Genomic DNA, 13,459 nt, shown 5'->3' with positions numbered 1-13,459 from the left:
TTAATGCTGCTCATTATAATATCAGGCATAATATGCTTGTGTAACTGATGCTTGTGCAACTGGCGAGCTCATCGACACCCTCTGTATCAATCTCCTCGGAGAAAGACAGGCGGAGCGTCGGGCCCTCTCCCTGGGGGGGAAGGACCGCAGCGCTGGCTTCCGAAACCCCTAGAGCGGGCGCCGGATCTGGTGGTTAAGGAAGTAGATAGCTTATTTCCGAGAGCTGACTGCGCGAGTCTTTTCTTTTTATAATAGTATTGACATAATGCTTGTGCGACTGTAAAACAGCTCCGCTCCACAGTAAAGCTGCTCATTATAATATTAGGCATAATATGCTTGTGTAACTGATGCTTGTGCAACTGGCGAGCTCATCGACACCCTCTGTATCAATCTCCTCGGAGAAAGACAGGCGGAGCGTCGGGCCCTCTCCCTGGGGGGGAAGGACCGCAGCGCTGGCTTCCGAAACCCCTAGAGCGGGCGCCGGATCTGGTGGTTAAGGAAGTAGATAGGGACTCGCCCGTCTACATTCCCTCCACCGGATCCATATGCGAAACACACGAGCACAGCCGCCGCTCCGCCTCGGTGAAAGCGGGGTCAGCAACGCGAGAAACGCTAGTGAAGGCTCCCTCCTCAAAGAGAGCCCTCTGAGAGCGAAGCAAGGCAGTAACAAAACGCTCTCAATGTGGGCCGTCAGTTCCCTCGAGAGCTGACTCTGCGTGCTTCGCTCCCAAGCAGATAACACACAAACTGTGTATGTCCCCACCCGAAATATAGCACGGGCAGGGAGGAACACACAGCCTGAACGCTACCTGCTCACCCAAATGCTTCTTTTGACTGAAGCTTTGACATAATGGAGCTTATAAGTGGAAAAACAACACTAAATAAGACTTATAGCGATATAACAGATAGCGACTGACACACACACAGAGCGCTTGCTGAATGACAGAAAGCTGACGCCGGTTCCACCGCACGTGCTTTTAAGCTTCCTGGTCGTTACGTCACCCCGCCCGTGTCGTCTCGCCCATCCATTGGACTGATTACACATGTGATTCAGAGCGTGGTCACGCTGAAGGCGTTCCCATAGCGTTTCGACGCAGCTCGTGTTCCTGAATGGGAACATTTTCCTCATTGGTTCTAACATTTACTTTTATTGAATAAGAAGATATTTGATCAATACAAGTTGTGTAGCTTATAGTTCCGTACAATAAAGAGTACTATTACAGGAACCAAAATTCAGTCAATGTTCATGTCTTCTTTTAAAGGAATTTATTGGTAATCCAGCTGGAAAGTTTCACACAGGCAGGAGCAGAAATTATCAGGTTTAAATTTAGTAATTTGTCACATGATATTTACAGGCATACAAGCTTTTGACTGAACTCTTTCTATTTGTTGAATAGGTTGCAACAGATATGCGACTCTGGCTACGGGATGCTTTTACCATTCTGAAAGAACTAGCTTTGCAGCTCATCAGCACTATGGTGGAAAGGGCTGCAGTGTAAGAATGCTCAATTATTAAGATATCTGTAGAGATCTGACTAATGTACAGATACCAAACACACATCCAATCCATCCTTCGTCCATCCAGAGAGATTGAAATCCTGTGCCCTGGATACACTCACATGCAGAGGGCCCAGCCAATCAGATGGAGTCAATGGATTCTCAGGTGCATTTCAGTAGAAAAATTCTGTCTTAATTATATTTTACTCAAGGCGAGGCAACAGTAATGTGTTAAGTGTTGTGATCTTGTATATTTGGTGCATATGTGTAGTCATAACTGTTCATTGCTCATGGTTTCTTGCAGTCATGCAGCGGCACTAAGCAGAGATGTTGAACGACTGGAGGACATCAGGAAATGTGTTAATGTGATGCCCCTAGGAAGGTTTTTTGAAAAATGTCACAGTGCTTTTTTGGTCCATAAAATGTAAGTCTTCGGTCACCAAAACAGTTTAGTTACCAACATTCTTTAAAATATCTTCCTTTATGTTCCACAGAATAAAGATCAGATTTCGATCAACATGATGGAGAGTAAATGATCAGAATTTTTGGCGAATATTCTGTTTAGCTCAATGTGTTTGTGTATGTTTTTGGACAGCTGAATTTCTCTTCTGGGGATCAATGTGTCTCACACACCTTAGCAAGATGGCAGAGGATCTGATTTTATACAGTACAAAGGAGTTCTCCTTCATCATTCTGACTGATGCATACAGGTGAGGACAGCATATGATCCATAATAGGAATATCATTCAGAATTTCAAAATATTTCACACTGATTGAATTTCACTCACTAAGCTCATCAGGCTGTGCATGTGCCCTTGACATATACAAGTTCTGGGTCTGACCTGGGTCATGTTCCAATCCCATTTCTATCATTGCTTTACTTATTTGCAAAAAGCACAAAAATAAAACACATCAAAGAATCCTGAAAACTGCACAACTGTTTTCAACATTAATATAAATGTTTTGATATAAAAAACATTACTTGAGCACCAGATATGCATATTAGAATGATTTCTGAAGGATCACGTGACACTGAAGACTGGAGTAATGATCCTGAAAATTCAGCTTTGCATCACAGGAATAAATTAAATTTTTAAATATATTCAAATATAAAACAGTTATTTTAAATTGTAATAATATTTCCCAATATTACTGTTTTTACTGTATTTTTAATCAAATAAATGAAGCCTTGAACATAAGAGTAGTTTGAACTCAAGAACGTGTCTTGTGTGTAGGCCCCGAAATAAAGTCATAAAAAAGTCACAGCAGACAGAAATCATTAATTTGAAGCCCTTGGGTTAACAGTATTTTTCCTTACACTACTACCATGTTCTGCATTATTTTCACCCCGCCTGTCACGTATGCACATTTCCATCATGAAACTGTAGGAGCTGCTGGCTTGAGCTTTAGGCAGAGTTGCAAATTAATTAATTCAAATGACTTTTATGGTACAGTTGCCCAGAAATGTCAGTGAGTACACATGTACCTGCTCACGTCATCACACATTCTACATTGTTAGAGCAAATCGATTTTCTTCTCATACTATAATTCTTTATGGCCTGTGAAATGTTCGGCCCTGTTAACATTAACTGATTTATCTTTATTAACCACAAACTGATTGCTGCACAGCCGGTACTGACCTTAGTTAAATAGTAAATATTCTCTCAGAAATAATTATTGCCTATTTATTAACAACATTATCATGTTCGGAAAAGCTGACTATCTGCCACGTAGTGCAGGATTCAGTGTGTTGTCTTAATTGGTGGATGATATTCAACACAGATACTGTGAACACGAGCTGGCTGATGTGTGAGGGATTCAATCCACTTCTGCTTTGTATGTGTGCCTAGTGTGTGTAGTCAATCAGAGCTGTTGTGTTTGTGTTTGTGAGAGCAGCACTGGGAGCAGTTAAATGCCTCAGAAGAAGAACGCAGACAGCCTGGAGCTCATCCGCAGCAAAGCAAGACGAGTGTTTGGCAGAGTAAGATACAGCACTGACTAATGAAGCCAACCCGAGACACCAGTACTGGCCTACAGAGATACTACTGTCATTGAAATAATTAACATTATGATTAAGGTCAATCTATGGGAAATTTAATAAATAGTATTAGGGCTGTCAGTTTAGTTGCTATTCATTTAGGGATGCACAATGTAATGGTACCTTATCAGTTATCGAATATTGGATGTTTAATAGCATGCTTATTTCTCCTATTTTTAAAATTAAATTACCTTCACTGTCATCCAACTCTCACCTAAAGTTAATCTTTGAAAACATTAATAATTTAATAATGCTGTTAAATATAATTTTTTAGCAAATCTCCAAATAATTATTCATTTTTCAGACTGTGCTTAATGTTACGATGTCTAAATTTACTTAAAAAATTACTGACTTCAGTTTATAATGTTTTATTTTTTAAGTTTTTTAGACAAAATAGTGTAATATTTTAATATAGACTATTTATTGATTATCGGTAATAACATTTAAATATTTATCAGAATATTTTAAATAAAAACAATATAAAAAAATAGTATAATATTAAAATAAAAATAATACATATTATTTAAAAAAGAATACAAATTAACATACTTAACAGACAAAGTAGTATACTATTTTGTATATTGTCCATATATTGGTTATAACATAAAAATATTTATTGGCTTATTGGCCAGAATTTTCATATCATATCAGTATTTTAAATATGATTTATTAAAATTAATAAAAATGAACATAATTTGAATAATATTGCCATAACATGAAATTAATTGTTGACTTATTAACCATAATTTCCATATCAGTGAATACCTATATTAATTGTAAGAAAATAATATTACAAATATTTAATATAATAATATTTAAATATTTAAAATAATAATAATATAAAAAATATTTTAATATTAAAACACAAATGTTTTATATAATTAACATACTTTTAAATAATTAACATACTTAATCATACCCCATGAAGGTAAGATAACAATTTTTACAACAATTAACATACTTAATCATACCCCATGAAGGTAAGATAACAATTTTTACAACAATAAAAAAAAGGTAAGGTTTTCTTAAGGCTTTATCTAATTTAAATTTCATTGTAATACAGTGTGCAGGGTTTCTGATGACTCTCAAGGGCTTACCCAGCACATATAACAAAGACCTACAGGTATGTCCATGACAGCCAGAAAATACGATCATTTTACTTTAAAACATTTTCTGAATATATGTTTTGTCACTGCAGGATGATACAGTACACGCTGTGCTGCAGGTGGCAACAGGCGTCATTTCAACTCTAAAGGTGAGAGACGGGTTAGAAAAAAATGTTGTTTTGTCATGAACAATGGCAATCAAAAACAAAACTCTTACTTCAGGTAAATAGTAAGTAGGTGAAATGCTGAATGAGATGCAGAAGTGTTTGAGTATGTCGTAATCCATTGTCAGTCTAAAATGTGAGCGGTATAAAAAATGGTTGTTGTTTCATTTCCTTTTTTATTCATTGTTGAGCAGTAGATCTTAAGCTCTTGTACTTTTCCATTCCTCAGGTCAACCAATCAGCGATGGAAGGGGCTGGCCACTGATCTTGGCTACCATCTGGTCAGAAAGGGAGTAAGTCCATCAATCCATCAGCTTTCCAGATTTCGCATGTCAGTAGAGCTGAATGAAATCTGACATATATACACATATATCAAAGATGCCTTTCAGAGAGGCCCACAGTTGTGCTGGGAAAGCCGTTTATATCGCTGAATCTAAGAACATCCATCTGTCCAAACTCACTGTAGAGGACCTTCAAACTGTCAGGTCAGCAGTCACATTCAAACTAAAAGTACATGACAGTATATTAAATGTTTTATTTAGATTTTTACTTTTTTTTTTCTTAATCTCCAGCCCTTTGTTTGACAAGGATGTTTCTTGAGTGTGGGACTACACAAAAAGCATTGAACAGTACAGCGCCCCGGGTGGCACGGCCAGGAGGAGCGTCACGGCTCAAATCCAGCACTTTAGACTGGTTACAGGCACAAAAACAATAACCATAGTCTCATTTCTACAACGGTCAGCAGTAGGTGCTCTTTTATAGATGAATTTGGCATTTTATGCCTGCGTGTTACATATAAGTAAACTTCTATTGCTTCCAAAATGTGAATCTTTATCTGACAAACAATATGTACAATGAAATATAGTTTCAACTAAATAAAGAATTTGTGTTGGCACTTCATTTGAACTTTTATTAACATCTTTGGAAAGATTATATTGAAACTTACACTCCACATGCCCTGCATATGTACACAATTTGTGGTACATATTTGTATCAAGTTGAATCATCGAACCAAAGCCATATGAAACATGGAAAAGTCATTGAACTTTACATGTGAATTTACAGTGAAATAATCTTAAATTAAAGAATGAAATAATGGAGGATCAGAAAGCTTCAAATGGACCACATTCAAATCTCAAGCTGTTTTATATTTTTGAAGACTTGTATACAAGTATAATTATTGGTACATATAACATATAAATGGAAATCCTTCCCAGCAATTTATATATACATATATAAAAAGAGATTTTAAAATACTTTAAATGCAGTAACCATGAACAACCAAAAAAGTAATGGAAAACAGATGAGAATCCTGAAATTATCAAAGTCAGATAAAGCTGCCACAACTAAAAGAGAATATCGGAAGACATGATAAGATGTACCAATGAGACAATTAATAATTGTGAACACAAAAAAATAACTAAGTTGGAAGTTCAATATGGAACATCCTTTGTTAAAAGAGATGTGGTCTCTACCATTCAATGAAAACACCTTTGTTGTCCAAAAACACAAAAGAGGCACAGAAACAGGGTGATCAGATTGGGCAGGACACACAGGCTGTGAGCTGGCACAGATGTGTACACAACTCGTTCATTCAGATTCTGCACAGGACGGAATACTCCAGTCATTGGTTTTTCTGTTCCGAATAACAGCTGTTTATCCATTGACATCAGCTAAAGCAGGAAAAGAAAGATGCATTGGAATTCAAATCTGCCTTTCCATAATCATATACTATACAGGTGAAAGGGGTTTAGCTAATAGAAATCACAATACTTTCCATAGTTGTTTAATCACAGTGCATTAAGATAATTGATTTGTTTTACAAGTTTTATGGAATGTTACGTTAAAATATGCAAATGATCCATTACCTAATTAAATATGCACTCATTTGCACATTGGATAAACCCAGGTTCAAAATTCTGGTTTCATTATGTTGACATAATCGGAGTTAAAGGTTTTTACAGAGAGGATTTTGGATATCTCTTTTCTATCAGACCATAAACCAGAAATTACTGTCAACAGTAAGGAAAAAAAAAATCATGTTTTTAGGAATAAATGTTATGTAAATCAGTCGACTGACATATGAACAAACCTCTCTGTAAAAACCTTCAGATAGGAATAGGAAAGTTTGATATTTGATGTAAGACTTATTTTGAGAAAACAAGCTTTAAATGTATGTATTGTAATTGATATTTACAGATAAAGTGATAATAAAAGATAAAGTGTAATAAAATAACACTTAAAATAAAAATGTTATGGAAGAAAAATGGTTTTGTTTGTAGTGTCTTGCTTTAATTCTCCTGAGATACTGGTGATTGTAATCAGTGTTGACTAATATTTAGATCTCAGTCTGGTTTATGCATAAAAGGGAAAAAAAAGTCTCTCTGTACCTGCTTTTTGCTTATGGGCAGAGTCTGTTGGAAAACCGTCCACACAACGGCCTGGTCACAGCCTGGTGTGGTCAAGGAACCCAAGTACCGATAGTAGCTCAGTTTATTGGCTTGTGGGATGATGTCGGCCAGTTTAAAGTCTTCAATTTCACTGCTGTTCCCTTTTGATCATATTGGGTAATGTAGAACCACAATACAGACAAACAAAACAAAGTTGAATAGACAAACTAATCAAAAATAAAAAATAACATCTAATCTTAAATAACTCACCTTCATACCGGACTTTTCCTAAAGCCTCTATGACTCTGTCCAGCTGTTTGTTTTGGCCAGAAGTCCCCTAAAGTGGGATGGCAAAAATCAGCTATTAATATTGACCTCAAGTTATCGACATGGTTCATTAAAGGGTTATTTCTCTTTTTATATGCCCTCAAACCCGAAATGACGAAAAGGTAATTTAAAATGTCATAAAAGTAGACTCCTGCATGTTCTATATATATATAACATTGTCTGAAGTTGAAAATGGGGCTTGAAAGTACTGGTCCTCATTCACTTTTTTTATATGCAAAAAATTGTAGTTTTATGGAAGAATGTCAGTCATCTGGATTTGGCATGATAAAATAAACTGTAACTGAAATAACACAAATTTATAATTTTATTTTAGCTAGTTGCCAAAGCAACATTACTCATTTTCATTTCGTTTAACTTTAACAATGAATGAAAACTATATCATACAACATATTTTAAAAAAATAAAATAAAAATGACAAAATACACAACAAAACTACTAAAACTTGAACTAAAATAAAAACAAAACTTAAAATAATAAAAAATTTATTCAAAATAATAAAATCTATAATAGTAGCTCAATAAAATAATGCTGTTTGGGTGATCATTTTCTATCAGAAATATTGTTAGCTATGAGACATATGAAATATCACAAAGGAATGAGTACCTCAAAAAAGAAGGCAAGTGCTGCCACCCCTGTAGAGTCATTTAGAGCATCTCCCAAGCTACCATATTTTTCTTTAATGTGAACAATATGGAGCTGGGGGACAAAATGCATCATTATCATACAGTAACTTGATGAAAATAATAGCCTTTTTTGTGTTTTATTGTCCATACATTTTTGATAGTGACATGGACTCTCACCTCCATGGGATAACCCGAAATGACGAAAAGGTAATTTAAAATGTCATAAAAGTAGACTCCTGCATGTTCTATATATATATAACATTGTCTGAAGTTGAAAATCTTTATATCTCCAATCTTTATAGCTCTTGGCACATTCATGTGATGTTTGATTTGTGAATGAATGATGATGGATCTTTTCAGCTGATGAAGTTCACAAAACCAATTTGTATGATTTGTTCATGTATTAGACTCATTTGATTCTTCTGAGTCTTTGACTCTTGATTTTTTTTTCATCTCCCAAGCTACCATATTTTTCTTTAATGTGAACAATATGGAGCTGGGGGACAAAATGCATCATTATCATACAGTAACTTGATGAAAATAATAGCCTTTTTTGTGTTTTATTGTCCATACATTTTTGATAGTGACATGGCCTCTCACCTCCATGGGATAACGCTCCCCGTCCACAGAGTGCTCTGAGCCCTGGCCGCCGTTCTCTCCCCAGTGCAGGTGGAACTGGACGGCCTTGTATGTGGCTGGCAGACCCCCTCCACGGAGACGCACAGACTGAGGGAGGGTGAAGTGAGCTGGGAAGAAGCATAGAGCTTGTTATTATACTTAACTCTTACAATTACAAGATCAGAAAGATAATAGAATTCAAAGTAAATTTAGGTAAACTCAGCTGAATTAAATTTTTTGAACTCAAGTTAAGGGGATAGTTCATCCAAAGATGAAAATTCTGTCATCAGTTTCTCACCCTCATGTCGTTCCAAACCCATAAGACTTTTGTTTATATGTTTTAAAGTTCATAAAGACATGGCAAAAGTAGTCCATATGACTTGAGCCTTCTGAAAAAACACATTTGCTTTACTATATATGATGAAAAGATGTAGTTTAGGCTTTTATACGCATATAAACATTGATCAATGCACATACATAGAGTTCTTAAATTATGGTAAACAAGCTTCATCGCACTTGCTTGATGCATGAGGTTTGTTCATTGATTACTTTTACAATCTCTTGCGCTTTTTGATGCGTTGATTTTGATTTTGGTTGAGTGGATTTTCAATGGATGGACAAAAATGATAAAGTATTAAAAATACCTTCATTTGTGTTCTGGAGATGAACAGCAGTCTTATGAAATAAATGACAATTTATTTAAAATGTACTTTTTTTAGGCCTTTAAATTTCAGTTAATTTACCTGAATGTCCATGGTTTTCCACACTCATATTGAAAACTTTCTCATGGCCATCAAAGATAAAACTAGCCAGTTTTGGATCATGCTTCACTTTGCGTGTGATGATATTGATAGGCGATTGTCTCTGACCTCCACAATTAGGAAAATTATTCTTCCACTCTGAAGGCCCTGGATGACACAATTGGAAAACACATTTCTCTCAGCATAAACATTCAACTGTATGAGAAACGTAAGGACTTTGCTTTGGTGATGACTATGCAAAATCCTGAGAGGTTGAGTCCAGGTACAAACTTGTGTGTTTGTCCTCACCTTTACATGTGTCTTGACAGGAAAACTGGCTCTGGTAGCACCACTCACCTGGAACAGAGAGAACATCCTGATGCAACTGGTTCCACGGACCACTACTGGAAAGTATTTAGATCTGTGACTTGAAGCCAAGGTTCAGAGAGGTCTTAAGCTCCAGTTATGATGGTGGTCATTAACTAACAAATTTGTTTATTTTGCGGCCATATAAAGCCATGCTTTGATTCACAAAGTTTTTCCTGATAATCAGTGAGCCATCTAACTGAGTCCCCCTCCTGATCACCAGGTTTGATTGAGTGCAGAACATATGCTTGAATGCAAGGGCACCTTAAGTGTTTTCACGTTACCCACTATCCACTTGTGCACTTTCATCCCATTCAACTTAGTTTGTACAAAAAAGAATATTCATCATTTACTCACCCTTATGCCATTCCAACCTGTATGACTTTATTTCTTTATGAAACACAAAAGACGATGAAGTCAGTAGGGACCAATGCTGTTGTTTCTTTGGACCCCATTGACTTTCAATGTCAAGGACAAAAACACTGAAATTATATATATATATTTTTTTTGTTTGTTTTTTGTTTTAATATGCTCTTTTCTCCACAAATGAAAAAAAAAAAAAAAAGATTACTGGAGTTATACACTTTACAAGAAAATACTATTTTAGTCTTTCTACTTTAAATTTCATATTTAACTCAATGTGTTAATTGCCGTTTCGTATTAATTAACAGAGTAAAAAAAGTTTCTGCATCATTATTCTTAATTTATTTATTTTTTTTCTCTTCAGTGTACAGGTTTGGAATGACATAAGGGTGAATAAATGCAAAAATTTTCTCATTTCTCATATTCCTTTAAAACTAGATGATTTTAAGCTTGGCATTAGTTTTTCTTTACTGCAGTGAATAATGTTACGGAGAAAACTAAACTGTTGCATGAGAAAGAAAGAAAAGTTGCACTGAAGATGTTATGGACACCTATTTGTATTACATCAGCATGTGTCTTGTAAGTTCAAAGCAAGTGAAAGAAGATGGTGAACTGAAGAGGTCAGACAATATAAACGATACAAGGTGACCCTCTGTTAAAAAATAACCTGTCTGGATTCCATAACCCAAGATGCACTGCGTTACAGCCTAGATTAACTAATGACAGAGTAAAATCACTGACTGTCAGAGCAAATATGCTGTAAAACATTGCAACTCAAACTTGGCATGTGCAAGCATCATATTGAAGTCTCTCATTCTCAAAAAAAAATTGATTTGATATTATTATCTGCATGGTAGTTAACCTAAACAGTATACCTAAAAATGCAAAATGCGCAAAAATGTCCATACCCGAAACACATTTACAGAAATATTGTACAGTTTACATCTCCTTCTGCTTTTTGGATAATAATGGCTTTTGGTAAAATACCGTCCCATGAATTAACCCCACTTTTTTATTTTATTATTTCAATTTTTATTTTTTTATTTTTTTTGCAGTTTCAGGGCAAGGGCACATCCTAATATAACAGCACAAACTATGATGTTGTACTTGGTGTATTCAAGTTCAAAACATACAGGGTATTTAGACTAGGCAAAAAGAAATAAGAGTTCAAGAATGCAAGAACTGCATTCCACTCAAAGGACAAGGAGCAGGAGAATGAGGCTGTGGTTCGACTAAAATTCTACTAGATAGCTAGTAGAAGTGTTTATGCATAGGTACTGCTGATTATTGAGTTGTACCAACAATACAAACATTTAGAACAATTTTCCCATAGGGATTATGCAATCACAACAAGTCAGCACCTTTCAGTCAGTGGACGGCACATTCATGCCACCATAATTCTGTGCAATATGATCTCTACAAAAGGCTATATGACTTTGTTTTAAAAATAAGTTATTTTATTAGTAATGTTTTTACTATGCATATGATGTGTGACTCTGTACAGTAGAGCCCAAAAGTTCATACATTCTCTTCTATATTTACTAAATTAGCAAATTGGACTCATAGACAATAATTATTCATAGTTATTAATAGACAAGCAAGATGTCACTATTCAAAAGTATGCATTTATTTTGCGGTATTAATGTATTAAGCTACACTCAGTGCAACGTCATCCCTGCACACACACTTCTTATCCACGTCATTTTCACGGTTCAGCGCGGCGCACACAGACTTTCACTGAGTCTAAACTGCAGCTGACTTTTTTTTTCTTTTTCGAGCAGCTCCCTGTGCTTAACTTCGCCATCCTCTTTCACTTTTGCTCTTATAATTTTCTATTTGCTCATGGGAAACGTCTGTTCGCCTGATAGGAGAAACATTCTTACCTGGGGACTCAATATTTCTGCCATAGTTGAATTCGAGACCTTGGTCGAAGGTAATAGTAGGCCTACTTTAAAATAATACTACTGTACTTTGATGTAATTTATATCCGTCTCAGACTTTTGGACTCCACTGTATAAAACTGTGGTGAAATTATTATTGTGAGTATTATGTAGCCTACTGATCTATATATAATGACTAGCCTATATGTATGAATCTATAGGCTATATAATATATATAAAGTTCTCTATTATAGATCAGTGGTATTATGTGGATGTTTTAGTATAATGACGACGATTTAAGTTGTGTTGATAGGTTCCAAAACAATATTAAATTCAGCCTTACAATAGAAGGTCATATGCTGTAGAGTTAGTAACGTTCCGGTTCATTCATTGTGATGGAGACTGTTATGTGAACCCAGTAACAACTGTGAACGATTCACTGATTGAAACCACTTCATGGGTTCCAAAATCATGAGTCGTTCCATACATTTTCAGAGTGTCTAGATTTTAAACTTGTCATACATTTTTATTTTTGTCGCAGTTTGGAGTCCGAAATGTATATCCTATCATTTTATGGAATACAGTAACTCAATACAGTACTTAAAATTAAAGTTATTGAATATTGAATATCAAAGTTTTAGGGTTATATTCAGCTTTAACAACTTTATTAAAGATTGGCTTATAAAAAAGATGTTTCTGCGCAAGACATACAAGAATTAATGCTATTACTTTGTCATGTCAAAATTTAACCTCTTCTATTTTGCTTAGAGCAGTCATTCATTCAACTGCATACTGCCAGACAGCCAGAGAGATACACAGCCAGACAGACAGATAAACTAGCCAGAGAGAGAGATAGATAGATAGATAGATAGATAGATCTACTACCTTACCTGAGCAGAGCTCTAGAACCAACAGAACAGATGAGATAGAGAGAATGGATGTCATGTCTACAATACCAATACAAATCTCTCTGCCTTGTGTGACAGGAACCAATTTTATACAGTAGAGGAAAGGAAGGAGGGGGAGAGAGAGTTTTACAGGTAAGAGTTGAAATGACAAGTGTAGGGCAGCAAAGTAGGGCATTTGAGGTCCTTGATGAGGACATTTAACTCTCACAATACAACCTACGGCCAGTTGAACCTAGTGAAGTTTTCCCTGAACTCTGGCGTAATGAGTTTGCTTTATCAAACAGCCTGCAGAGGGCACTATTCTACAGGACTAAAGTGCAAAACAAAACCTGGTTATTATCCCTTTTATAGGGCATGTAGTTTTAAGCACACTGTAAAGTTTGTCTTCGAGGACACACACACATGCTTCAAACCATCT

General features: G+C 35.6%; 1 protein-coding gene and 1 pseudogene across 1 annotated transcript; one reads left to right on the top strand and one right to left on the bottom strand.

Annotated features, from left to right (window-relative positions):
* The window catches only part of LOC107756794 (argininosuccinate lyase-like), a 10,076-nt pseudogene extending 4,509 nt beyond the window's left edge, over positions 1-5,567 (top strand).
* A 701-nt stretch (positions 5,568-6,268) lies between these two features.
* Positions 6,269-13,078, bottom strand: LOC107756797 (carbonic anhydrase 4-like). Its single transcript, XM_016574067.1, has 8 exons — positions 13,024-13,078; positions 9,834-9,881; positions 9,528-9,692; positions 8,767-8,912; positions 8,147-8,239; positions 7,466-7,532; positions 7,196-7,356; positions 6,269-6,478 (listed from the first exon to the last, which is right to left on the bottom strand). The coding sequence occupies exons 1-8, from the start codon at positions 13,076-13,078 to the stop codon at positions 6,284-6,286; spliced, it is 930 nt and encodes a 309-aa protein (XP_016429553.1). The 3' UTR covers positions 6,269-6,283.
* Positions 13,079-13,459: the final 381 nt, after the last annotated feature.

The sequence above is a fragment of the Sinocyclocheilus rhinocerous genome, unplaced genomic scaffold (assembly GCF_001515625.1).
Source record: "Sinocyclocheilus rhinocerous isolate Xijiao unplaced genomic scaffold, SAMN03320098_v1.1 scaffold22, whole genome shotgun sequence".
Taxonomy (NCBI): Eukaryota; Metazoa; Chordata; class Actinopteri; order Cypriniformes; family Cyprinidae; genus Sinocyclocheilus; species Sinocyclocheilus rhinocerous.
Note: the sequence above shows the minus strand (reverse complement) of the source record. Positions and strands in the feature narration are given on the sequence as shown.

Excerpts from the sequence above, each read along its gene's own strand:
- LOC107756797 (XM_016574067.1), bottom strand. The coding sequence starts at position 13,078 with ATGACATCCATTCTCTCTATCTCATCTGTTCTGTTGGTTCTAGAGCTC. Across the intron at positions 8,240-8,766 it reads GGGAGCGTTATCCCATGGAG|CTCCATATTGTTCACATTAA; the intron begins GTGAGAGGCCAT and ends TTTGTCCCCCAG. Across the intron at positions 6,479-7,195 it reads TGCCCATAAGCAAAAAGCAG|CTGATGTCAATGGATAAACA; the intron begins GTACAGAGAGAC and ends TTCCTGCTTTAG.